This window comes from Rattus norvegicus, chromosome 8, assembly GCF_036323735.1.
Source record: "Rattus norvegicus strain BN/NHsdMcwi chromosome 8, GRCr8, whole genome shotgun sequence".
NCBI lineage: Eukaryota > Metazoa > Chordata > Mammalia > Rodentia > Muridae > Rattus > Rattus norvegicus.
In genome coordinates, this window is record NC_086026.1 from 28,238,604 (window position 1) to 28,263,523 (window position 24,920).

The 24,920-nt window shown below is 49.0% G+C and overlaps 2 protein-coding genes across 19 annotated transcripts in view; both read left to right on the plus strand.

Moving 5' to 3' along the window:
* The first annotated feature begins 1,389 nt into the window (after window positions 1-1,389).
* Window positions 1,390-11,380, plus strand: Qtrt1 (queuine tRNA-ribosyltransferase catalytic subunit 1). Of its 4 annotated transcripts, none has more exons than XM_039082069.2 (10): window positions 1,390-4,433; window positions 4,508-4,576; window positions 4,668-4,806; window positions 8,518-8,596; window positions 8,729-8,844; window positions 9,714-9,852; window positions 10,176-10,251; window positions 10,326-10,435; window positions 10,510-10,597; window positions 11,039-11,380. In XM_039082069.2, the coding sequence occupies exons 1-10, from the start codon at window positions 4,068-4,070 to the stop codon at window positions 11,189-11,191; spliced, it is 1,335 nt and encodes a 444-aa protein (XP_038937997.1). In that variant the 5' UTR covers window positions 1,390-4,067; the 3' UTR covers window positions 11,192-11,380. The 4 variants fall into 4 exon arrangements, 3 of the variants coding, with proteins under 3 accessions (XP_038937997.1, NP_071586.2, XP_038937998.1); NM_022250.2 differs by having other exon boundaries at window positions 4,104-4,358; window positions 11,039-11,375; XM_039082070.2 differs by having other exon boundaries at window positions 4,106-4,206.
* Window positions 11,381-15,740: 4,360 nt separating this feature from the next.
* The window catches only part of Dnm2 (dynamin 2), an 81,954-nt gene continuing 72,774 nt past the window's right edge, over window positions 15,741-24,920 (plus strand). For 14 of the 15 annotated variants that reach the window (XM_006242614.5, XM_039080918.2, XM_039080917.2 and 11 more), the window contains exon 1: window positions 15,741-16,254. In XM_006242614.5, the coding sequence (XP_006242676.1) occupies window positions 16,094-16,254 (161 nt within the window). In that variant the 5' untranslated portion in view covers window positions 15,741-16,093. The remainder of the gene's footprint in view (window positions 16,255-24,920) is intronic. The other variant, NM_013199.2, reaches the window with a different exon arrangement.

A 24,920-nucleotide genomic window follows, 5' to 3' on the forward strand; every position in this document is an offset into this window, starting at 1 on the left:
CCCTTGTCCTAAGGGCTGTGGAATGAGGCACTTGAAGGTTCTGACCTGGGAAGACATGGATGAGCCCCTCTGAGTTATGGAGCAAGGTCAGTGGCATTGGGAGACAAGAAGAGAGACTGTAGGCCAGGAGGTGCTGAAATTCTGGAACGTTCTGAAATTGAAAGTCTCTGGGATTCGAAGGAGACCTAAGTTGGTTTGAAGAACTCAGAGGTGGGCCTTTTTGAAAGGACAGGGCCTGTATTCCTGTTGTAAGGTGGGATATTCAGAGCGATGGTGATTATGATTTCTTGGCCCAGGCCTTTCCACTGCCCCAAAAATGCCATCCAAGCCCAGCCGCTGTGGTATTTAGGCATTGTAGGGTACCGTGGAATACCTCTACCCTGACTGACTAAACAAGCTTAAAGGCTCTAGAGGTTCCTACAGTGCCCTCCCGAATCCATGGTCCTTAAGCCACCATTTTACCATTGGTTCTGGAACCCTAATTTTACATTCCAGAAAGTTCTCAGCTTCTATCTGTATCCAGAATTCTATCTAGTCCCTGCCTGTCTGTCTAAACTCCAGACCTATGCTTTCTCATGCCAGCCCCCTAATCCCTATTTAGAGGTTTCCGTGGACAGCCACAGGACTTCTTGGTAAGAAAGAACACAGTCTGAGAGCACAGACCACCTGTGGCTAGGCAAAAAAGGTAAGTGCATGGAGAGCTCCCAGAGCACAGTGTGGGCACACAGCACCCCTTCCAACCCAGTCCCTTCCTCAGGATTTCCTAGGCAACTCCTGGACTTTGCCACACTGGGAACTGCGCCAGCTTTCTTACAGAGTCCCCAAGCTTCTGAAAGCAGTGCGCGCTCAGCCCCGCCTCTTGAATGTGCAGAGGCTTCTCCAATCTCCAGGCAACTATCCTGGCGCTGTCCTTTGTGCTGAAGCGGAGTTCCTGCTTGTGTTAATTGCAGGGGAGGACTCAGGACACCCCCCAGCTCTCACACACTCCTCCCGTGTATATTTACCCCAGCGGCAAAGCTTGCAGCCTCCAATCCAGACTTCTTGCAGTGATATCTGCTTCCATCCTTTCCCTTCAGTTCCACCAGCCACTCTTGGAGTTCGCTGCTCAAGAGCCCTCTCCAGTCTGCACCAGCCTTCAGGTCTTACTTTAAGCTGAGGGGCCTTCCACCAGCCCAGTCCTTGTTTGTTCTATGCTTCTGAAGCATTGGAGGCTAATGAGTTCACTTGAGCAGAAGAATCTTGAGGGCAGAATAGGCTGCAAAACACTAAAAGGAGAAAGAAAAGAAATAAAAATCTAGACTCAGAGAAGTCTACTCATCCTTAAGATAGTCACCTCTCTAGGGGTGGAAAGGTCAGTCCATATAACCAATCATATGATCCTGAGTAGAGCCCCAGCCCATGTCAGACCATAGCAATGATCTTCCTCTTTGACCCTAATACTGGGAGGTAGAGACAAGTAGATCCTTTGTGTTTTCTTGCAAGCCAGCCTAGGCTAGTGGATGAATCAATAGCATATAGGGTGCTGGGTTTGGAGGCACAGGCCTTTAATGCCAGCATCCAGGAGACAGGCAGGTGGGCTACATGTTAAGACCCTGTCAATAGGGACTGAAGAGATGGCTCAGCAGTTAAGAGCACTGACTGCTCTTCCAGAGGTCCTGAGTTCAATTCCCAGCAACCACATGGTGGCTCACAAGCATCTGCAATGGGATCCAATACCTTGTTCTGGTGTGTCTGAAGACAGCTATAGTGTATTCATATAAATAAAATGAATAAATCTTTAAAAAAGAAAAGAAAAAAGACCCAGTGAGGGCAGGCGGATATCTGAGTTCAAGGCCAGCCAGGGCTGCAAAGTGAGTACTAGGACAGCCAGTGCTACACAGTGAAATCTTGTCTTGAAAAACAACAGAAAAACTCTTGCTCTCTCTTACTCTTTTTTTCTTTTAGAAGATTTTTTTTATAATTTTTTTCTTTTTTAAGATTTTATTGTATTGGGCTGGAGAGATGGTTCAGCAGTTAAGAGCACCACTGCTCTAACAGAGGTCCTGAGTTCAAATCCTAGTAACCATATGGTGGCTCACAACCATCTGCAATAGGGATCTGGTGCCCTCTTCTGGTGTGTCTGAAGGCAGCTACAGTGTACTCATACACAATAAAATAAAAAAATTTTTTTATTTATGTGAGTACACTGTTGCCATCTCCACCTCCACATGGATGTTGTGGCAAGTATCCACAGCGACATACCCACACACACAAATGTAAAAATTCTAAAACAGGGCTGTGACCTGTAACACCAGCACTGTGTGTGTGGAAGAGTGGGGATGAGGATCTCTGGGACTTGTTATCTGCCAAGCTACTTTGAGCTTCAGTGAGAGACTGCCTCAGCGGATTAAAGTGGAGAGCCACAGAGCAGAAAAATTAGCCATCCTTTGGCCTCTGCTCACACACAAGCACAAGGGCCTTGAATATTGCTCAGAAAGTGCTGTATCACTGAGCAGTGACACCTCAGTTTGGTGTTTTGAGGCATTCTGACTAAGCTCACCCCTAAAGCCTCTGGAAATTGGTATCATTTACCCTTTATCACAGGGCAAGAGACTATTAAGGGTCTACCCAGTACCTTTGCCCATGAATAGCAGGTTCTGTATAGCAACTCTTTGGAAATGTGGGACAATGGTGCCCTCTGCCGGCAGAGGTGACAGATATAGTTTACATTGACAGTAAATCACTTGACTTTATCTCTGTTCAGTGCACCGGGGACACATGAGTGTACACACACACACACACACACACACACACACACACACACACACACACCATTGAATAATTGTGAGGGTCCAGGTTCTGGGCTTTAGGTTTCTTTTGTAATGATAGGAATCCTTTGACAAAAAATGACTGAGACTACATGCTGGGTCCTTGAATGAACACAGAATGACAGAGACTGGTGTTAGGGACTACATGTATGAAGACACAAATACATCTATCTTTCTGCCGTGTGTATGTGAGTATGTGTGCAGAGGACTCAACCCAGAGCCTTGTGCATGCCAGGCAGGAAGCGCTTGTTTATAAAGATTTATTATGTGTATGTAAGTATTTTGCCTGAATGTGTGTGTACCTGCCTGATCAAAGGAGGACATCAGATCCCCTGGAACTGGAGTTACAGGGGGCTGTGTGTGCTAGGTATCCGATGTCCTCTGGGGACATGCTCTTACCTGCTAACTCATTAGTCCTTATTTTGATTTTTTTTAAAATAATTTTACGTGCATCGGTGTTTTGCCTGCACGTGTGTTCATGTGAGGGTGTCAGATCTTGGCATTACAGACAGTTGTGAGCTTCCACGTGGTTGCTGGGGATTTGAATCCATTTCCTCTGGAAGAGCATTCAGTGCTCTTAACTGCCCAGCCATCTCTCCAGTACACACACACTTTTTGAGGCAAGCCTTGAAATCACTATATGGTAGAGGATGGTTTTGAAATTTTGACACTCATCTTTACTTCCTGGCTGTGGGATTGCAGTAGCGCCCTACAATGCCATGTTTTGTTTTGGAGGTAGCCTATAATATAGCCTTAACAGTCCTGGAGCTTGCAAGGCAGTGTAGACTAGCCCCAAACTCAAAGGAGTGCAATAACCTGCTCTGTTCAATCTTTTTTTTTTTTTCTTTTTGTGAGATGGGATCTCTCTGTAACCCAAGCTGGCAGGAAACTCACTGTGCTGTGTTGATCTCTAACTCCACACAATCCTTTTGCCTCAGCCTCCCAAATCTTGGGAGCATATTGGACTGTTGTATTTTATACAACAGAAAAACATGTCTTGAAGTGTTTTAAAATACATTTATTGTATGTCCGCCCATACGAATTTGAATGGCTGTCTTGTAGATCCCAGAAACTCAGGTCATCGGGCTTGGCGCCGTGTATCTTCACTCACTGAGCAATGGCACTGGGCTTTAGAACCGTTTTCGTTATAGAGGGAAAGTGTCAGCAATGGGATCTGGAAGTAGTACATCCAGTGTGGAGGGTGTAGGCGTCAGTTGCCATGGTTCCTGATACCTCCCAGATCACGTGATTCCGGGCAACATGGCTCTGTCCACTGTGGTGTCAGCCCACGTGGTTCCGGAACTGAAAATGGCGGCGGTAGGCAGCCCAGGTTCGCTTGAGTCCGCTCCACGAATCATGCGGCTAGTCGCTGAGTGCAGTCGCTCCAGAGCTCGGGCCGGTGAGCTGCGGCTGCCGCATGGAACGGTAGCCACCCCTGTGTTCATGCCTGTGGGTACACAGGCCACCATGAAGGGTATCACCGCGGAGCAGCTGGACTCCCTGGGCTGCCGCATCTGCTTGGGCAACACCTACCATCTGGGGTTGAGGCCGGTGTGTGGATTCGATCCGGGGGTGGGCGGTGAGGGGGCCGCCTTGCCGGGACACGCCTCAGGAAATGTCATTCTAGTAAGCACACTGCTGGGGCTCACCCAGACCTGGCCGTGGAGTCGGGTTACGGCCTAACTTTTTCTCCATCACAGGGTCCGGAGCTGATCCAGAAAGCTCACGGTCTTCACGGTTTCATGAATTGGCCCCACAATCTGCTGACGGTGAGTTGGGATTGCCGCCCTTGGGCGCTGCGTTCAGGTGAGAGATCCCCAGGCTCGATCTCCTGACAGCTTTGCGGCGGGCTCTCCCCAGGATAGCGGCGGCTTCCAGATGGTGTCTCTCATCTCCTTGTCCGAGGTGACGGAGGAGGGCGTCCGCTTCCGCTCGCCCTATGATGGAGAAGAGACACTTTTGAGCCCAGAGAGGTCGGTGGAGATCCAGAACGCTCTGGGTAAGAGAACCCTGGGGCACCGCCCCTTTAGGTTGTCTGTGGCTTAGACAGGTCCTCGGATGCCACGTGAATTTGGACTCTTTAGCCCAGTGAAAATAAGAATAAAGAATAGGTCCCATGTTGGGCATGTGCCTCAGGTGATTAGAGTGCCTTGCCAAAGTCCTGAACTAGATCCCCACCACAGCAAACAAAGGAAACACATTAAAAAACAAAAAGCACGTGTCGGCTGCCTAGCTAGCAGAAAATTGTCGCTACTTCTAGGCCTGCTTGGGTTACACTGTTTAGAAGCTGTCTCCATCTCTTGACCAGACAAGAGAACAAATGTCAGGAGTGTAAGCACAGTGCTGGATACGGAGTTACCCTTTTATTTGTGGGTTTGTTTTATGTGTTTATGTGGTGTGCGTGTTTATGTGCGTGTATTTTATCGTTTACTTATTGCTAGTTATTTTGGAGAGGGTCTCACTGTTTAGCTTCAGCTGGTCTAGAACTCTCTATGTAGACTGGTAGACCAGGCTGGCCTCAAACAGAGGTATACCTGCTTTTGCTTTTCCTCTGGAGTGTTGGCCTTTTAGACAGGTGCCACCACACCAAGCTGTTAGTGTTCCTAGTAACAAATTGAGTTTAATAAAATATTGGTGGCAACAAGATGAGACAGGCATGCTTTGGGTCTCTTATTTCCATCTATGTAGTTTGTTTTATTTTATCTTTTTTTTTTTTTTTTTTTTTTGAGACAGAGACCTACATAGTCCATGCTGACTTAGACTCCCTCTTTAACTGAAGTTGACTTTGAACCCCCAGTTCTCTTCCTTCCCACCTCCAGAGTGGTGGGATTACAGCCAAATGCCACTGTGCCCGTTTTTTTTTTTTTTTAAAGATTAATTTATTCATATATATGAGTACACTGTAGCTGTCCTCAGACACACCAGAAGAGGTGTGCCCGGTTTTATAGTGAGTCGGGGATCAGGCCCAGGGCTTTCTGTACACTACACAAGCATGCCATTCATTGAGCTGCGTCTACAGTCCAGGACAGGTTATGTTATAGATCGTACTTGGGGCTGGAGCCTTGGAACATAAGCTCCAACTCTTCCCCACTTCCATACGTACAAGTAGAATGATCTGTCGGGGCTTAAGGCCTGGTGCTGGCTGGGTATGGGCTTTATCCTAAAGTCTTCTTACGAATCCTCCGGTGTTGCCAGAGCAGCTTGTGCGACAAGAGTTGTCCTGGGTCCCTGTATCTTCTGATAGCAGGATAAGATTGCCGTGATAACAGCAGGAGCAAAAACAACTTGGTGAGGAAAGGGTTTATTTCTTCTTACATATGGCCCCTCACTGAGGGATTCTGGGCAAGGGGCTACCACTGAGCCACATGCTAATCCGCCAGAGCTCTACCCCAGAGCCCTGGCCTGAGTTCTTGCACCTAAATACAGGCTCTCCCTATGCTGTGCTGGCTACGCTGAAGCTGGGGACTCTCTTGCTTCCCGCTACGGGAACAGGCATGCTCAGGGAAACACACCTGGCTCTGCCTTCTCTTTTGTTTGTTTGTTTTTTGGGAAAGAACAAAGCTTTGCTGTGCAGCCTGGCCTTTGCTTCTTCTCACTAGACCTGGTGAGTCAAAAGCCCTCTGTGTGATAAAACAGCCTGACCTAAGCTGCCTTTTACTGGGCTTACGCAGTTGATCATCGAGGGAAACCAAAGCAGGTCCCTGGAGCAGAAGCAATGAGAAATACTTCTCCCTAGCTTCCTTGCAGGCTCATGCTTAGTTAGCTAGTTTCTATTAAGATTGATTTTTATTATTTTGTTATGTGTTGTATATACATGGGAGTGCAGATGTCTGAGGAGGCCAGAGGGAGTACATTTTCTACGCCTGAAGTTACAGGCGGTACTGACTTACCTGGGTGCTGGGAACCAAACCTGGGTCCTCTGGAAGGACAGCGAGTGCTCTCAGCCACAAAGTCCAAGCCTCAGCCCAACGCTTTTTTATTTAGTCCAACATTACTTGCCTAGAGGTAGTACTGCTCATGGAGGGCTGGGCCCTCTCTCAGATATGGCCCCCAGCCCATGTGATCTAGGAAATCCCTCGTGGCTTTTCTCTCAAGTGAAATTAAACTGGGATAGTCTATATTCATCCTTTAGTCCTTGTATCCATCCATCCATCCATCCATCCATCCATCTGTGTACCTGTCTATCTATCCATTTATCTAACTATCTATCTCTTCTGTCTAACTGGGCATGTAACCCAGGTCCTCGCGTGTGCCAAGCTGGGGCTCTGCTGCTGAGTCTTGGCCTCAGGGCCCCAGACCTTTCATTTGGGGAAGTCTTTGGGTTTCAGAATCATCGTTAGCAGGAAGCATTATGCAAAGGGTGGCCATGCTTTATTTGTATTGGTGTGTGCACTCGTGCCATAAAGCAAGAGCAGGACACAGAGGTCAGCTTTGGTGCCAGTCCTTGCCTCCATCTTGTCTCAGACAGGGTCTCAGAGGGAACCAAGAATGACCTTGAATTCTATTTTTCTAAAAAAAAAATACATTTTTAAAGATTGTATTTTTCTTTTTGTTGTTGTTGGATTTGAGACAGTTTTTCTCTGCCAATGAAATAAGCCAATTCAAGCTGAATTAAAAACATAAAAACAGGTTTATTAGAAGACAGCTTTTTGCAGTGGGGGGGATTTGAGGGATGTTTGTCCCTGACCAGGAGACAGAACGGGGGAGCACACAGAGAGAGAGAGAGAGAGACAGAGACAGAGACAGAGACAAAGAGAGACAGAGACAGAGAGACAGAGACAGAGAGACAGAGCAAGACAGAGAGAGGAGGGATGCTGGGGTGCCGGGTGGGTGCTTTTATCAGCTGCACACACCTTGTGCACCTGGCCTTGGCAGGTCCCTTTAGCAGTTGCTAGGTCCCTGAGAGCAGGCCAGTGAAATTGCCTGTATATTAACAGGGTTAGGGTTGGGGGTCCTGGGTTGGAAATCTAACAATTGAGTCTCCCTATTTAGCCTTGACTGCCTAGATCTTGCTAGGTAGGCTACATTGGCCTTGAACTCAGAGCTCCTCCTGCCTCTTCGGATTAATTGTGTGCACCAACCATGTCTAGCTATTTGATTTTGTGTGGGTATTTTGCCTGCATGTATATCTGTGTACCTCATGTGGCACAGAGCCTAGAAGAGGGTATTGGATTCTCCGATACAATCATATGACAACTCACAGCAAGTTGTCATGTGGGATCTGGGAACTGAACCAGGCTCTCTGGAAGAACAGTGAGCACTCTTAACCAGTGACCCCCAACCTTAGACTCTTGATTCCTCTGCTTCCACCTCCCGAATGCTGGGACAGAGCCAGCGCACCCACTTCCTGCGGTTTTGGGGATGGAGTCTGTGGCCTTGTGTGTGTTAGACCATTGCTGTAGGCACACGATTTCAGTAGGGGCGGAGGAGTGGGAGCTGGGGAAGAGTCTGGGATCCAGAGTGACAACATGCAGGAATCGGTTCCCTCTTTCCACCGTGTGGGTCCTAGGGATTGAACTTGGAGAGTTGGGACTGGAAGAAAGCACCGTTGCCTGCTGATCTATCTCACTGGTCCGTAAGGTTATTTATACAAAAGAGAACGAGAAGGTTCCTGGCTTCTGTGCAGCCATATTAGGATGATTACAGAGGTGGTCCCTGGGAGGGTCCTCCGTGTCCTCTTCCTCACCAGAGCGCACCTTCCCACTCCCAGGCTCGGACATCATCATGCAGTTGGACGATGTGGTGAGCAGCACGGTGACAGGCCCTCGAGTGGAGGAGGCCATGCACAGGTGTGTGTGTGTGTGTGTGTGTGTGTGTGTGTGTGCGCGCGCGCGCGTGTGCACACGAAGGAGGGATTTGGGCCCTGTGGCCCCTGTCCTTCTCCCTAGCCACTTGAGGTTCTGTGATGAACCCTCCTGCAGGTCAGTCCGCTGGCTGGACAGATGCATCGCAGCCCATAAGCGTCAGGACAAGCAGAACCTCTTTGCCATCATCCAGGGCGGACTGAATGCTGATCTTCGGACCACTTGCCTGAAAGGTAGAGTCAGGTACTGGCAAGGGTGGGGCTGGTCTGGGTACAGAATGATGCTGTGGCCATAACCGTTAACTGGCAAAGGTGTGAATGCAGGAGATGAAGGCCCTGAGCCTCGTGCAGTAGGGCAGGTCCAGAAAATGGAAGTAATGGAGCCAAATACCGATTCCAGGTTGGGTCTTAGTTTTCTAATTTTATCATTCTCTCTCTCTCTCTCTCTCTCTCTCTCTCTCTCTCCCTCTCCCTCTCCCTCTCTCCCTCTCTTCCTTCCCCTCTCCCTCTCTTCCTTCCCCTCTCCCTCTTTCCCTCTCTCTTCCCATTCACCCTCCCTCACAGTGTATGTGTAAGAGACAGTGTGAGTTTGGGTTCAGTTCTCTCCTTCCACCACATGGGTTCTGGGGTGGAACCCAGGTCATGAGGTTTGGCAGCTCCTTCCCGCCCGCTGGCTCCTCTCACAGATCTGTTGAAATATTACATTGACATACGACAGGCTTTTGTGTAGCCCAGGCTGGTCTGGACTTTCCTGTGTAGCAGAGGATGATCCTCCTGCCTCCACGTCACTGACATGCGTCACCTCACTCGGATGATGTGCAGCTGAGCAGGGACCCAGGGAGTCTGAGTAATGAGCTGCTAATGACCTAGTCACACTCCTGTAGTTCAGGGTGGCCTTGAATTCCTCATTCTCCCTCCTCAGCCTCCTGGGCTGTAGGTATTCCAGGGTGTGTATCTAAATGTTTGTCTCATGGCCTTGTAAGTTAGCAGCTGTGTTGCATTGTAACACAGGAAGTTGAGTCTCGGGACAGGAGTTGGGTTTAGCCTTTTGTAATGTCACAAAATCCTAAGTCCTCCTAAGCCAGGGTCATCTGTCCTTTCAGAGATGACCAAGAGGGATGTGCCGGGCTTTGCCATCGGAGGTCTGAGCGGAGGAGAGAGCAAGGAGCAGTTCTGGAAGATGGTGGCATTGAGCACCTCCATGCTGCCTAAGGACAAGCCACGCTACCTGATGGGGGTTGGGTATGTTGGGGCGAGCCCTGGTGTGGGGAGCCCATCCTGGGGTCCCCTTTCCCTTTTGAGGGATCCTCATGGGAAGAAGGGTATGGTGTTGCTGGGGAATTAATGAAGTGGTCACATAAGCCACTTCCTGGAGTAAATAATGTTCCGGGGCATCCTCAGCTATGTAGGGAGTATTGGGCCAGCCTAGGCTACAGGAAACACAATATCAGTACAGAATCAGACAAAAGAGGACACATGGCTCTTAGAGAGAGGGCAGAGGGAGTCCTGGAAGCCCTCTCTTCAGGTGGACTCTGCTTCTCTTCCCATCCCACGGCTGCACCCAGCTATGCCACCGATTTGGTGGTCTGCGTGGCCCTTGGATGTGACATGTTCGACTGTGTATACCCCACACGGACAGCGGTAAGTCCCGGGTAGGGGGCTGGAAGGGCTAGGAGTCTGTACCCCTCATGACCTTGACTTTCCCTGTCCCCCAGCGTTTTGGATCCGCCCTTGTGCCCACTGGGAACCTGCAGTTGAAGAAGCAGCAGTACGCCAAGGACTTCAGCCCCATAAACCCCGAGTGTCCCTGTGCCACCTGCCAGACGTAGGTCTTGGAAGTTAGGGATTGGAGAGGGGAGAGGGCAGGCAGGATACGGCCACCAACTGTGTGACCCACAGGCACAGCCGCGCCTTCTTGCACACCCTGCTGCACAGTGACAACACCGCAGCGCTGCACCACCTCACCGTGCACAACATTGCCTATCAGGTGACCTGGATGGACATGGTGTGGGGCAGGGAGGGCCTTGGCTCCCAGGGCAGAGTCGGGTGAGGCTATGATGGGGGGTAGCACGGCCCCTTTTTATTGAAGGTGTGGGTCTGAGGGTCTCCTTTGGGGGTGTAATAAGAATGCAGTAAGGGCCCTGTGGGTGAGATTCATCTGGAGGGTGTGGTGTGGGTAGGGCCTCTAAGGTGGCTCCCTTTGCCTCTGGCTCTTGATGTGGTTGAGCCTCTTTGCAAGCCTGGTGCCTTCGGGTTGCTCTTGAGACTGCTGGTGGCCCGCACCCTACTGATGCTCCCCCCTGCCCTTGGGGGTGCTCTTGGGATTGCTGGTGGCCCGCACCCTAGCTGATGCTCCCCCCTGCCCTTGGGGGTGCTCTTGGGATTGCTGGTGGCCCACGTCCTAGCTGATGCTTTTATTGCCCTGCAGCTGCAGCTCCTGAGCGCCGCGCGCAGCAGTATCTTGGAACAGCGCTTTCCCGACTTCGTGCGGAACTTCATGCGGACCATGTATGGGGACCACAGCCTCTGTCCTGCCTGGGCCATTGAAGCACTGGCCTCTGTGGGAATCACACTCACATGACCTGGTTGCTGGGGAAGGACGCTGGGGTACAGGGAATATTGAAGGACTCTTTTTTACAAAAGATTTTGTTACTACTTTTTGTTTTCATTTAAGATCTTGTATCTTTTAAGATCTCCCTGTCTTCTTTCTTCCTCATTGTAGTTGGATTTCTCGATTCTCGGTAAGAAGTAAACCAGAGAGTGGAGGTGTGCCCATGCTTGGATATATGTGCAGAGGCCTGGAGGGTATGATCCCAGGACAAAGAAAGAGAGGCAGAGCCAGGAGGGTCTGGGAGATGGCCCCAAGGACTTGTGACCCCAGAGCTATAATCCTAGCTCTGGAAAGGTTAGCTGCAAGTTTAAGGCCAACTTATTTTTCATAGCCTGCCTAGGGTACAGTGTAATACCCTTTCTCAATGAAAATAAAACAAAAAAGTAGTCATAGAAACTGTGGGGTAACTGGGAACCCCTGAGCACAGCCCAGCTTTGGAATGTGTTCTCAAACTGGGGGGTTTGTCTAGGTCAGGCTCTCCCAGCTACCCTGAAAGATATCACTCTCATTCTTCCCTGGTTGTCAGGTGCCTACCTGGCCCAGGGAGAGGAAGCAGCTTTGCCCAAGGTCACCAGTAGAGAATGGCAGCTTGCCTTTCTGCTCTAGTCTTAAAAAAAAAAAAAAAATTATTTATTATATATGAGTATACTGTAGCTATCTTAAGACACACCAGAAGAGGGCATCAGGTCCCATTACAGATGGTTGTGAACCACCATGTGGTTGTTGAGAATTGAACTCAGGACCTCTGGAAGAGCAGTCAGTGCTCTTAACCACTGAGCCATCCCTCCAGCCCTCTGCTCTACTCTTAATCCTGTAGCACAAACTTGGCTGCCTAGCACTCTGTACTCTCCTTAATAATAGATGTGAATTAGCAGACGTCACACCATGGCATGTGACAGGGATCAAACCCAAGGCCAAGCATGCCTGACTATGCTCTGCCCCTCACCTATGATCTAGTTACCCTGCCTGCCACCCTTTGCTTTTCTTCTTGAGACAGGCTCTAACTAGCCCCAGCTAGAACTCTCAGTGTAGACCTGGTTGGTCTTGAACCCACAGAGACGTGCCTGGCTCAGCGTCTCCAGTATTGGGGTATAGGGGTGTGACTACCCATCAGACAGCTTGCTGTATTCTTTTTCTTTTTTTAAAGATTTATTCATTTATTATATATAAGTACACTGTAGCTGTCTTCAGATACACCAGAAGAGGGCATCAGATCTCTTTACAGATGGTTGTGAGCCATCATGTGGTTGCTGGGAATTGAACTCAGGACCTCTGGAAGAGTAGTCGGGTGCTCTTAAACGCTGAGCCATCTCTCCAGCCCAGCTTGCTGTATTCTTTTTTTTTTCTCCTTTTCTTTTTTTTCGGAGGTGGGGACTGAACCCAGGGCCTTGTGCTTGCTAGGGAAGTGCTCTACCACTGAGCTAAATCCCCAACCCGCTTGCTGTATTCTTAAGGATGACCTTGAATCTCTACCATTACCTGGCCTCTGCTCCCTAGGCTGGCATCATAGGTGTGCACCACCACTCCTGGTTCATGTGCCGGGGATGGAGCCCAGAGCATCCCAGACAAGCACAGATCCACAGAGGCACACACCCAACCCTATACCTTTTTTCTTTTTTTATTGTTTCCACATAATATTCAGCCAACTCCTTCTGTGTATAATTAGTATTTTTCCAGGTTCTTGCAGCACTGATAAAGTATGTGACACCAAGCCTACCAACCATAAACCCATATATTTGGGACCTGGGACTAAGTCCTGTTCCTTAAACAATGGCTTATCAGTTGATGTTACCTAGTTCTCCTAAAGTTTCCCACTGGCTTACACACATATCTTATTCCTCTGGCCAACAAGGCAAACAAGGAGGAGCTTTAATGCTCTGGTCTTTTTCTTTCTTTTTTCTTTCTTGTTTTTAAAGGGTCCCCCTCTGTCATCGTCTCACTCACTGCTCCAGCATGACCCCTGTACCACCTCCTGTCAGCTGCTTTCCAGAGTGTACGCTCCTTCTGCCTCCTCACTGACTCCTATTCAAGTACACGTGTGCCCAGAGGCATCAAATTATTACCAATTAGCTGTTCCACTCTGGCCTGGTGGCAGGGCTGAAACCCCTATATTCAAGACACTGGGGCCAGAGGATCAGGCATTTCAGGCCAGCCTGGGATACATAGTAGGTAAAGATCATCCCAAGCTACACAGACTATGTCTCATGAAAACAAACACAACCCTCCTAGAAGGAAAAGACTCTTCTGGGGCAGATGCTGGGATCCTGGCATGAAGAGAAACTCTGTGTCCCTGATGAACTGGGTCTGGTGGCTCCTGCCTGTACTCTCAACACTGCAGCGTCATGGCAGGAAGATCTAAGTCCAAGACCATCCTCCACTACACAGCCTCGAGTCAAGGCTCTGCCGAATGAGGCTCTGTCAGCACCATTCCCCCCAAAGTACACTCCAGAACCTCCGATTTTGCCTGCAAAATAGTGTATTCCTCCATTCTTGCATTAGAGAGTGGATCTCCAAATTACACTTGGTAACTAAAGAATGTAGGGTGTAGAAAAGTTGAAGAAACATGGAAACAAGTGGAATATTGGCTTCTGACTTACCATGGCTTGGGGGTGGGTGGATGGGCATCTATACAGATGGTGGGTGACATCCACAGGTCCCTCATAAAAACTCAAGCATGGTGGTGAGCTTGTGTAATTCCAGCTCTGGGAAGGTCAGCCAGCAGCCAGCCCTGCTGAATTGACCAGCTCTTGGCTGAGAAATCCTGCTTCAAAAACTGAAAGTGGCCTTCCCTAACGTCAAATCTGCCCTCCATATGCACAGGGCAGCATACCACAAGCACACAAGTGACAGAAACAACAGGGGCTGGAGCTGTGGTTGCTGTTGGAGAGGACTACAGTTTGGTTCTTAGCGCCCATAATCAGATGACTGACGACCGCTTCAGGGCATCCCATGCCCTATTCTCCTCTCAAGTGTCTGTACCGCACCCAACATAAACAAACATAGTTAAAATAAGAGGGCTGGAATTTTGGTTCAGCAGGTTAGAGCACTTGTTGCTCTTGCACAGGACCTGAGTTCAGGTCTGAGCACCCACATGGCAGCTTGAAACTGTACCTCCAGTTCTGGGAAGATCTGATGCCCTCCTTTGGTTTTCTTGGTCTACATGAATATGGAGAACAAAACAAGGCGAAACACCATGAACACAAAACAAGAGTTTGGGGTTGAAGCGATAGCTCAGCGGTTAAGAACAGTTGTTGCTCACCCACATTGCGGTTCACAACCATCCAGAATTCCCGATCTAGGGGATCTGATGCTTCCTGACTTCTATGGGTACCAGGCACGTATCTGGTGCACATAAAAAAGTAAATCCTTTAAATGAAATGTTGGGCTGGAGAGATGGCTCAGTGGTTAAGAGCACAGATTGCTCTTCCAGAGGTCCTGAGTTCAATTCCCAGGAACCACATGGTGGCTCACAGCCATCTGTTATGGGATTTGGCACCCTCTCTTGGTGTGTCTGAAGACAGCTACAGTGTACTCCTATACATAAATAGATAATTCTAAAAAATTAAATGTTATGTGAATTTTTAAAAAACTGTACATCGGTGTGTTTGCTTGCATGTAGGTATGTGTGTCATGTCTGTGTCTGATACTAATGGAGGCCAGAAGAGGGTGTCAGATTCCTGGAACTGGACTCACTGATGGTTGTGAGCTGTCATGTGGGTGCTGGGAACCAAACTTGAGTCTGCTCCAAAGGCAGCGAGTACTCTTAACCACTGAGCCATCGCTCTTGGAGCAAAAAATAAAATAAAGTAAAAATAACCCTAGAGTTGTAGCCACTGGTAAAACATTTGCTTAGCTTCATGAAACCGTAGACTCAATCCTTAGTAATATACAGATACAGGCATGAGAAGACGAGAGTACTTTTCTGTGAGGCAGAAGTGTCCACTTATCTTCACTGGCATTGGGATTCTTTCAGAGCTAGGAGTTGTGAGGCTTTCTAAAATACAAGTTTTCACTACAGCCTCAGAATTCAGGTGTGACAATCACTGAACCTTATCCACGATGTTCGCCTCCCTGAGTACTGTGGCCCTTTGCTTTAAAAGAATATCACAAAGTGTTAAAAAATGCCAGGAAAGCTGAAAGAATTTTTATGACGCGGTTGTCAGTCAGGATTGGGACGCTAGTAACGTGTATCCTAGCAAGACCGGGTGGTGGACACAGGGGGAACATCGAGAGTTTGTAGCCAGCATACAGAAACTGTATAGAAACTGTATAAAAAGATTACGGCTCTTCTTTTCTCTTATTGGTTGGAGTAGAGAAGTGATATTTATATCAACCAATGAGAAATTTTTACGGAATTAACTAGTGTCAAGTGACAATCCAGTGTAGAAGGATTGATTCCTTACACTATTGGCAGGTTGACGTTTTGTGTGACCAATAAGCCAACGCGCATCCGTGAGCTGAGGCCTCAATGTCTTTCCCAGAGACCCCGCCTTCCCGGTCTGACAACCCGGCTCGATTTCTATTGGCTTTCATTTAAGAGTGACGGTTTTATTACCCAGTGAACTTGTGAAATTAACCCTTCCTCGTGCCTTTTTTATTGGCTCACGTTCTTGAGTGGCAGTGCTATTGACCAATTAGATATAGCATTAGGGCTGCGGGCTCCACCCCGGAGGCCGGGAGGGGAGGTTGCTCGGGTCGGGTGTCGCCTGAGAACCGGATGAGGCGGTGACTGTGAGGCCGAGCCGGGAGCGGGCGTCGCGGCGAAGGGGAGCCCGGGCGGGCTGGCAGAGCAGAGCAGGAGGAAGCAACGGCCACAGACGCATCGGGACCGCGAGTCGTAGTCGGGGGATCCGCGGGGCGGAGGCGGGCACCATGGGCAACCGCGGGATGGAAGAGCTCATCCCGCTGGTTAACAAGCTGCAGGACGCCTTCAGCTCCATCGGTCAGAGCTGCCACCTGGACCTGCCGCAGATCGCCGTGGTGGGCGGCCAGAGCGCCGGCAAGAGTTCGGTGCTCGAGAACTTCGTGGGCCGGTGAGCGAGCGCGCCGGCGGCGGTTCTGGGGCTCCGGCTGGGAGGGCGGGCGGCGGCCTAGGGCGCGGAGGGCGGGCGGGGAATGGCGGAACTGCGGCTCGCGGACGCCTCAGGACCGGTGGCATTGGGTAAGGTCTGGGGCAAGAGTCTCCATGACTTTTCTCAGAGACTGGAGATGGAGATCCAGGTCTGGTACTAGTCGATGATCGTGGGTGGTGTTTGGGGCAAGACGGTCAATGCAAACCTCTCTTGGTGCATCTAGTTCCGGCTATCGCTGGGTAACTCTGACATCGCTTTGCCTGTGATCTGTGGTGATCCACTCCTCTTTTCTCCTGCTGCCTGGAAGTCTTAGTGTGTGTGCTGTTGAAGATAACACTTGCCACCCAGCCATCCATGGGGGATGACCCCTGGGGTCTGTCTGGCCAGTTATTTATCTGGAGCCTTCTCTCTTGTCTGGTTAGCTGGTTATCCGTTCTGAACAGGCTTCCTACGGGCACCATTTGGTTGTCCCATCTGTCCAGACCCACTCTGAGGTCCACCGTTGTCTGGCTAGCCATCTGAGGTGACCTCTCGTGTGCGAATGCCCATCTGTGCCCCTTATTTACTTGAGTGGGCCTCTGCCATCTGACCTGCTGAACTTTGGTAGCCTCTTGTTATCTGGTTCTCTTGGGCCGACTGACTCTTGTCTTCCAAGTGAATCCATCCATTAGTCTGTTCTCCATTACCGCCCAGGCACCCCTGCCTGTCCATCCTCTCTGAGTGACAGAACTCAGGGAACTTGGGAAGAAACATTCTGTAGGGTTCTTTCCTGGCCCAGGATCCCCAAACCCGTCAGATGACTTCTAAGCTAAAGCCTCCCAGTTGGAATGCTCTCCAGACAGCTCTGGGAGCCTCAGCTTCTTCCATCTGTCCAGTGGGCAAATTCCACTCGCAGCTGTTTGTAGGATCCAGGAAGTGAGTGAAGAAGGGATGTTGATTTACTCCTGTCCCTCCCCCTCTGCCTTGCACACAGCAGCACTTCTCCATTCCAGGAAGTGCTCCATGTATGATGCTGCAGTGTGTGCCCAGTGATAACATTTGCTTTGCTGTGGACATTATCATTGTGTGTGTGTGTGTGTGTGTGTGTCCAAGTGTGTGCCAGAGTGCACTTGTGGAGTCAGGGGACATAATCTTTGTAAAGTCCTTCCAATTCTCTGTGGGTCCTGGGGAATCAAACTCTGGTCATTAGGCGTTTGTCCTCCCATCTTAAATTTTAGAGACATGGTCCCTCACTGAGCATGAAGCTCACTGATCAGCTAGTCTGGTTGGCCAGTGAGTTCCAGTGATCCACCACTCTCTGCCTCACCCTAACATTGGGACGGAGACAGACAGACAGACAGACAGACAGACAGACACACACACACACACACACACCCTGTGTTGTGTGTTTTTGTTACCAGTCTTGTGGAGGCAGGGCATCCCTAAATTTGAGGCTAGCTCACTCTACATAGAGTTCTAGGGCAGCCAGGGATACATAGTCAGACCCTGTCTCAAAAACCTTCAAAGTTGATGCAAGGCTGCAGGGACTGGGTTGTTGGAAGTGTTTATTTAGGCTGAACCTGTGACCTTAGGGACGTGGGAGTCTGAGGCAGATTTCTTGAGTTTGAGGTCAATCTGGCCTCCATTGTTAGTCCTTGTCTCAAAAAAAAAAAAAAAAAAAAAAAAAAAAAGGCCAAGAGAGAGCTGTGGGCTAAGCTCAGACATAGAGAACTTACCTAGCATGAATAAGACCTTGGGGTCAGTTCCCAGCACCAATTGATAACAAATATTATCGATATTTATGTTTTCTTTGATTGCTTCATACTCAGAGATCTTTCTATGACTGTGGCTTTAGGTGCTGAAATAAACATTTTATGTATATGCATATGCACATATCCATGTTTGTTTTGTTTTGTTTTTAAGACAGTGTTTCTCTGTGTAACTGAACCCTGGCTGTCCTGAAACCCCCTTTGTACACCAGGCTGGCCTCTACCTCAGTTGACGAGATTAAAGGCAAGTGCCACCAAGCCCAGCTATTGATTCGTTTTTTAAATAGCATCTCACAACATAGACAGGCTGGCCTTGAACACACCTGCTTCTGCCCCCTGAGTGCTGGGATTAAAGGTGTACAGCACCCTTCCTGGTTTTTTTTTTTGTTGTTGTTGGTTTGTTTGTTTGTTTTGAAACAGTCTCATACTGTAGTCCAGGCTGACCTGGAACTTACTGTATAGCACAGGTTGGCCCCCAGAATTGTAGCAGCAGTTTTCAGATTTCATTTTTCAAGTGCTGGGATCAGGTATGCACCACTATGTCTGGCTTAAGACATAGTGATTACTCTAGAATGCCATAATGTACCTGCATTATGCGGCCTCGGTAAGAGGGTCCCACTCAGTCCCATTCTCTATTTCCTGATGTGAATTTTACTAAACAGTCAGAACTGAGAGTCTATTCTGACCCTACTGCTGTTTCCTCCTTCTGCTGTTCTTGAATGTCCATCAGTGGACATCTGGCTGTCAGCCAGGAGCAAAGGAGAGAGTGTGCCAAGCACCTAGGGACAGCTCAGCCTGCTTCCTGTCAGTGCCGCCTTAGATTTTTCTAAGAACATTAGTGTACTCTAGGACGTCTGAGTTGGCCCAGCCCCTTGCCGAGGTTTGCATACAGATTGCTAACCCTGGAGGCCAAGGACTTGAAATGTAACAGGTTTCGCATGAGGTCCAGATGTCTACAGAGCCCGAAACTACACGAAGGTTCTAGAGAGTAATGATAATGACATGGAGGCCTGAGGCTCCAAGCATGGGTCAACCATAATTGACTTGTGTGCCTTCAGTCAAGGGGATTGATTCTAGGTCCTAGGTTCCTTTGTGTGTGTCTATGCACAGATATGTGAGTATGAGTGTGCGGAGGTCAGAGGGCAGCCTTAGGCATGGTTCCTCAGGAGCCATCTACTTTTGAGACATTGTCTCAGTTCCTTGGAACTTGGGGCTTGTTGCTTAGTCTAGACTGACTGGCCAGCCAGCCCTAGGGATGTGTCTGTCCAGGTCTTCACAGTGCTCGAGTGACAGGTGTGTATTTATGATTTCTGGCTTTTGCCAAGGGCTGAATCTTGGGCTGGCTTTGAAATGGTTGTATAGCTGAGGATAACCCAGAACTCTAGATCTCCTGCCTTCACCTTCTGAGTTTTGGCATTGCAGGTGTGTACCACCATGCTTCGGTTTATATAGTACTGGGGATGGAACTGAGAACTTTGTGCATGGTAAGTGTGCCGGCTAGACCCCAGGTTTCTCTGCTATAAGACGGGGGCTGCATATAGTCCAGGCAGTACAGGGCAGTAGTATGATGTCTGCTGTCATGTACTAAGGCTCCCAGAAGTTACAAAGGAAGACTGAGACCCTCACCCTGGGGAAGCTGACTTAATGCGTAACTCAGTGGGTCTTCCACTCAGGGCCACTCTTACTCCTTTGGAAGCAGAAGTTGGGAAAGGCATCCCAGGATGTGGAAACAGCCAGTATAAAGGTTCTGAGCCAGCAATATACCCAAGAGTGTCAGGAAACTGGGACAGTGGGAAGAGACTTAAAAAGAATTGGTGTGGGGCTTGGCACAGGCCACTTCTCTCCTGGGGATCAGGGAGCGGATGGGGAAAGTGGCCTGGGGGCACACCGTCTGCCTCCAGGGGACGCTTGGGTGGGCTGCTTCACATGTGCACAGGTACATGTGCACATGTGTTCATATGCATGTGGAGGTCAGAGGACAGCTTGCAGGACTTGGTTCCCTCCTTTGTGGGTCCCAGGGATCATCAGGCTTGGCAGCAGGTGTCTTTATGCAGGGAGCATCTCACCAGTATTCTTGTTGTCGTTGTTTTATTTTTTGAAACAGGGTTTCTCTGTGTAACCCTGGCTGTTCTGAAACTCTGTAGATCAGGCTAGCCTTGAACTCACAGAGACCAGTCTGCCTCTGCCTCCTGAGAATTAGGATTAAAGGTTTGATTTGCCACCACTACCTGCCTTTTCATCTGTTTTTAATACAGTGTTTTTGCTAGGTAGCACAGGCTGTCCCCAAGTTTGAGATTCCTTGCCCCCCTTTCCCGAGTGCCGCAATGGCAGGCCTATTCCACCACACTGGACTTGACTAAACATTTCTAGAGCTGGGGAAGAGCTGGTCACCTAAGGGAAGCCCATTGCTCACACTCTTGCAGTTGCTCTGAGCTGCAGCTGGTCTAGGCTGTACCAGGTTTGAATACAAATGCTGAAATGACAGGCTCCTTGGTTGCCGGGAGAAACTTGGGCATCTGCTGAACCCTAATTTACAGGGGAGGGGCCAAGTGCTAGCTGTAATTAGGCCCTTATTAAAGTGTCAATGTTTTTGGAGAAAATACAGGCAGTAATGAACTACTCACATGGCCTCTGTGCAAACTGAGCGAATGGAGGACGTTGTCATGCCTCTCCTGAGCCTGATGCTACACTAAGAAGGTGTGTGTGAGGTTTCTGGGAGGCCAGCCTCAGCTTCAGCCAGAGGCTAGATGAGCACTTTGCTTCCGTTTAGTTTCTCTTTAAGATCTACTCTGCACCCCACTGTGTGCATGTGTGCACTTGTGTGTAAGCGTGCATGTGTGTGTGTATGCATGTGAGTGTGTGCGTGTGTGTATGCTTGCTTGCATGAATTTATATGTACTACACATGTGCAGTGCCCTTGAAGACTGAAGGGTATTGGACCCTCTGGAACTGGAGTTGCAGAAGTTGTGAACTGTCATGTCACTAGGAATTGAACCCTTGTCCTCTGCAAGAGCAGTCAGTGCTCATGACTACTGAGTGTCTTCCTCACACCTCCTCTTGTTTCTTTGAGATGGGGTCTCATGTAGCCCAGGCTAGTCTGGAATTTCCTAAGTAGCTGAAGATGACTTTAAACTCCCAGTCTTTCTGTGTCCATGTGCTGGAATTTCAGATGTGTACCAACATTCTGGTTTATTCCGTGCTGAGATGGAACCCAGGGCTTGCTATCTGCTAGGCAACTGACCCAGTCCACCAGCTGAGTCCCACCCAAGTCCTTGGGAGACAGTTGCTGCTTTTTTTTTTTTTTCTTTTTTTTTTTTTTTTTTTCGGAGCTGGGGACCGAACCCAGGGCCTTGCGTTTGCTAGGCAGGTGCTCTACCACTAAGCTAAATCCCCAACCCCCAGTTGCTGCTTTTATACTGTCCTCAGTTACAGGTTGGGAAACAGACTGGAGAAGGAGGGTAACGTTGTCATGAAGGCCAGGTTCCTTTAAGGTTGTCAGGTGTGTGTCTTCACTGTCAAGCCTTAAGTTGGGCCTAATGGACCAGATGCTGGAGACGTGACAGGGACCTGGACCTAACTAGACAGAAAAATGGGTGGGCAGGTAAACAAAGAACATTCTGGAAGAATGAGAAGTCTGGCGATAGATAGATGGAGTCAGAAGTGAAAGATTGGTTTTGGAACCCACCGCCATGTGGATGCCCCTCAGTTGAACTGGAGCCTGGTGGGACAGAGCAGTGTCCACACAGAGGAAACACAGGTAGAGCACCCTGCACACACCGGGTTAGCTGATTGCTTGACGCAGATTTAGAATGGCCTGAGATACATGGGGCTCGGGACACCACCTGTCAGAGTGGGAACCAGTAGCTTCCTGGGGCCACCACTGGGGCGCGTCTGTACTGGAGGCACCTTTCTCAGAGGAGTATACCTGCTGCTTCTAGGCTGACCCCTTGGCTTCACCGTAGACCCCTGACCACTCCGCCTACATAGACAACTAGTTTCCCAAGCTGAGTGAGGGAGCTCACTCCTGTTATCCCTGCATTTGAGAGGCTGTGACTGGAGGATTAGCCATATTTCAAGGTCAGTTTGGGGCTCAGAGTCAGACCTTATCTCAGGAAACAAGCAAATAAAAACAAAACAAAAACAATCTTGTTTTTTCTTCAAAGCTGGCTGTAATCCCAGCACCTGAGAGGTGCAGGAGGAAGATAGAAGTTTAAGGCTAGCCTCTTCTACCCAGACAAGTGGAAGGCCAGCCTGAGCTACAGAAGACCTGTCTCAGAAACCCCAAACAAACCAAAGGGAAAAACAGTATAACAACAAAGTCCACAAAAACAACTTTCTGATTTTTTCAGATGTGTGTGGTATGCATGTGTGTGTATGCATGTTTTCATGTGTGAGCATGAGTGCCATGGAGGCCTGGTATTTCCTACTGCATCCATTGAGATGGCCTCTCAATCAAACCCTGAGCTCACTGATACAGCTAGTCTGGCTAGCCAGTTTGTTCTGGGCATCAATCCATTGTCTTGTCTTTCTAGGCTGGAATTAGAAGTGGGCTATGAAGTCTGCCTAGCATTTATGTGGGTTCTAGGGATCCAAACTCTGGATTTCTTGTGTAGCCAGCACTTAACCACTGAGCCCACAGCTAGCTTAATACTTTTTTTATTTTTATTTATTTCTAATGTACATTGATGATTTGACTGTATGTATATCTGCGTGAGGGTGTTGGATCCCCTGGAACAGGAGTTAGGGAAAGCTGTGAGCTGCCTTATGGGTTCTAGGAATTGAACCCCAATCTTCTAGAAGAACAGCAGTGCTCTTAACCTCTGAACCATCTCTCCAGCCCTCCACAACTAGCTTTCTGGTCTGGTCACTTCTAGAAAGCTTTCCATGTTAGTTTCCAATTGTAGCTTGGAACATCCTGGCCACTCGTGTTTGTGTTGAGTGAGGGGAACTGAGGCAGCATTGTGAGGCTGAGGAGGTCATGCCATTGAGAGGAATAGCTCCCTCAATGGGCTGTTATCTACAGCCTTACCCACCTTGAGGCCTGTGTGTGATCCCTCTCACTAGTAAAACTTCCTTGGAGTGGGTATTATGAAACCAGCCTCTTGGCTTCTCTCATGGGCCTTACCCTGAGGCTTGCTTTGCCTCCCGATAGATTCCCCTAACTTAGATTTTCCAGTCTTCCTCCTGAACCTGGAGTAAAGTCTTTGGCAAAATTCCCAGGTGCTAAGGTCCGGAGTTCTGTCTGTGGAGGCTTTGGGTGTGGCTTCCCTTAAGGCTTTCCTATTTGTAGGAAGCTGAAGTGGCAGGCAGGGAGAGCATCTTGGAGGAGGCAACTGTCTTCTTGCTGAGGTGAAGCAAAGGAATGACTTGCTGACCATGTGCTTTTGTGTTGCTGGCTGTCCAGCCCATTCTTTTCCTCATACTGGCTGTAAAGTGCTCTGTGTCTGTGTGCAGATCTTTTGGTGACAGACATCAAAGCTCTTTTTGCCCTCTTTGTTCCAGGGCTCTAAATACACTTCATGGTAGGGACCCTTGTCGTGTGTGATGTGAGTGGGGAAGGAAGGGTAAGTGGCTGGTACGAGCTATGTGGCCCTCACCCTGGTGGTGGCTGCCGCTTTACAGTTGGAGTTAGACAAGTACCTTTGGACTCCCTCAGAGGCTCCCCTCTTGTCTCTATGTCCCATGTGCCACTTCAGCTTCCAATTGTAGAAGCCAACGACGCCTGAGAACCTGCAGACCCTGGCTCGTACCTCACTGCTTGTGCCTCTTTTACCTGCTTCCTCCCTTTCCTCCACCATGGGTTCTCAGCCATCTCACTCTCACGATATCCTCTCTCTCTTCAAGACTGTGCATCATATATGCCATTTTGGTCTTGAATTCCACATGTAACTTGGGATGACCTTGAACTCTGCATCCTTATGTCCACCACCTGGGTGCTGGGCTTATAAGTACCCGGTACCCGGTTTGTGTGGAGCTGGGTGTGGAACTCAGGGCTTGACGCATGCTAGGCAAGCACTCTGCTGGCTTATGGCCAGCCTGTTCCCAGTCCTGTTGTTACTGTTATATTGGTATTTGTGTATGTGTCTTTGTGTGCACCTGTGTGGAGGGGGATGATGGAGGCCAGGGCTGTTTCACTTAAAAAGATTTTTTTTTTGGTTTTTTTTTTTTTTGGTTTTTTTTTTTTATGTGTGTATGAGTGTTTCTTTCTGTTTCATGTGCATGTCTGGTACCCAAGGAAGAGGACATTGGATCCCCTGGAATTGGGGTTACAGATGGTTGTGATCCATCATGTGGTGACTGGGAATTGAGCCCTGTTTCTCTGCCAGAGCAGCCTGTTCTTAGCTACTGAGCCATCTCTCCAGACCCTTAATTGTAATCTTTTGAGATAGGGTCTCACAGGGAACCTGATCTCATTGTCTGTGCCCTTCCCCTCCTTGGATTAGGATTATAGACACATCGCCATGCTCAGGTTTTCCTGTCTGAGGAATTGAACTCATGTTTGGCCAGCAAGTGCTTTCTCCACGGGGATGATGATCTCCTCTATGATTGATTGATTGATTTATTGATTGATTGGTTTTATTTTTGATACAGAATTTTGCTGTACAGCTCAGGCTGGATTCAAACCTGCAAAGCCCTTGCCTTAGCCTCCTTAATGCTGGGTCACAGGCAGTATCACTGTACCTGGGTCATCTCTGTCTTTCTCCTGTAGAAAAGCTGAGGTGAAGTCCGACTGTGATCCACCGGTGTGCAAGGCTCTCTAGGAAAATTCTTATTCCCTAGTGAAGGAGGAGGTACCCAAGAGATTGCTCCTAACACTTTCCCAGACTTCCATGTGTGTAGAGCAGGCTGACACTGTCCTAGTGTGAGGCTGCTTGCTGA

Bases quoted from the DNA above. Each gene is read 5' to 3' on its own strand.
- Qtrt1 (XM_039082069.2), top strand. From the start codon at position 4,068: ATGGCTCTGTCCACTGTGGTGTCAGCCCACGTGGTTCCGGAACTGAAA. The intron at 4,807-8,517 runs GTAAGAGAACCC...TCCCACTCCCAG, and splicing joins GGAGATCCAGAACGCTCTGG to GCTCGGACATCATCATGCAG. The intron at 10,436-10,509 runs GTAGGTCTTGGA...TGTGACCCACAG, and splicing joins CCCTGTGCCACCTGCCAGAC to GCACAGCCGCGCCTTCTTGC.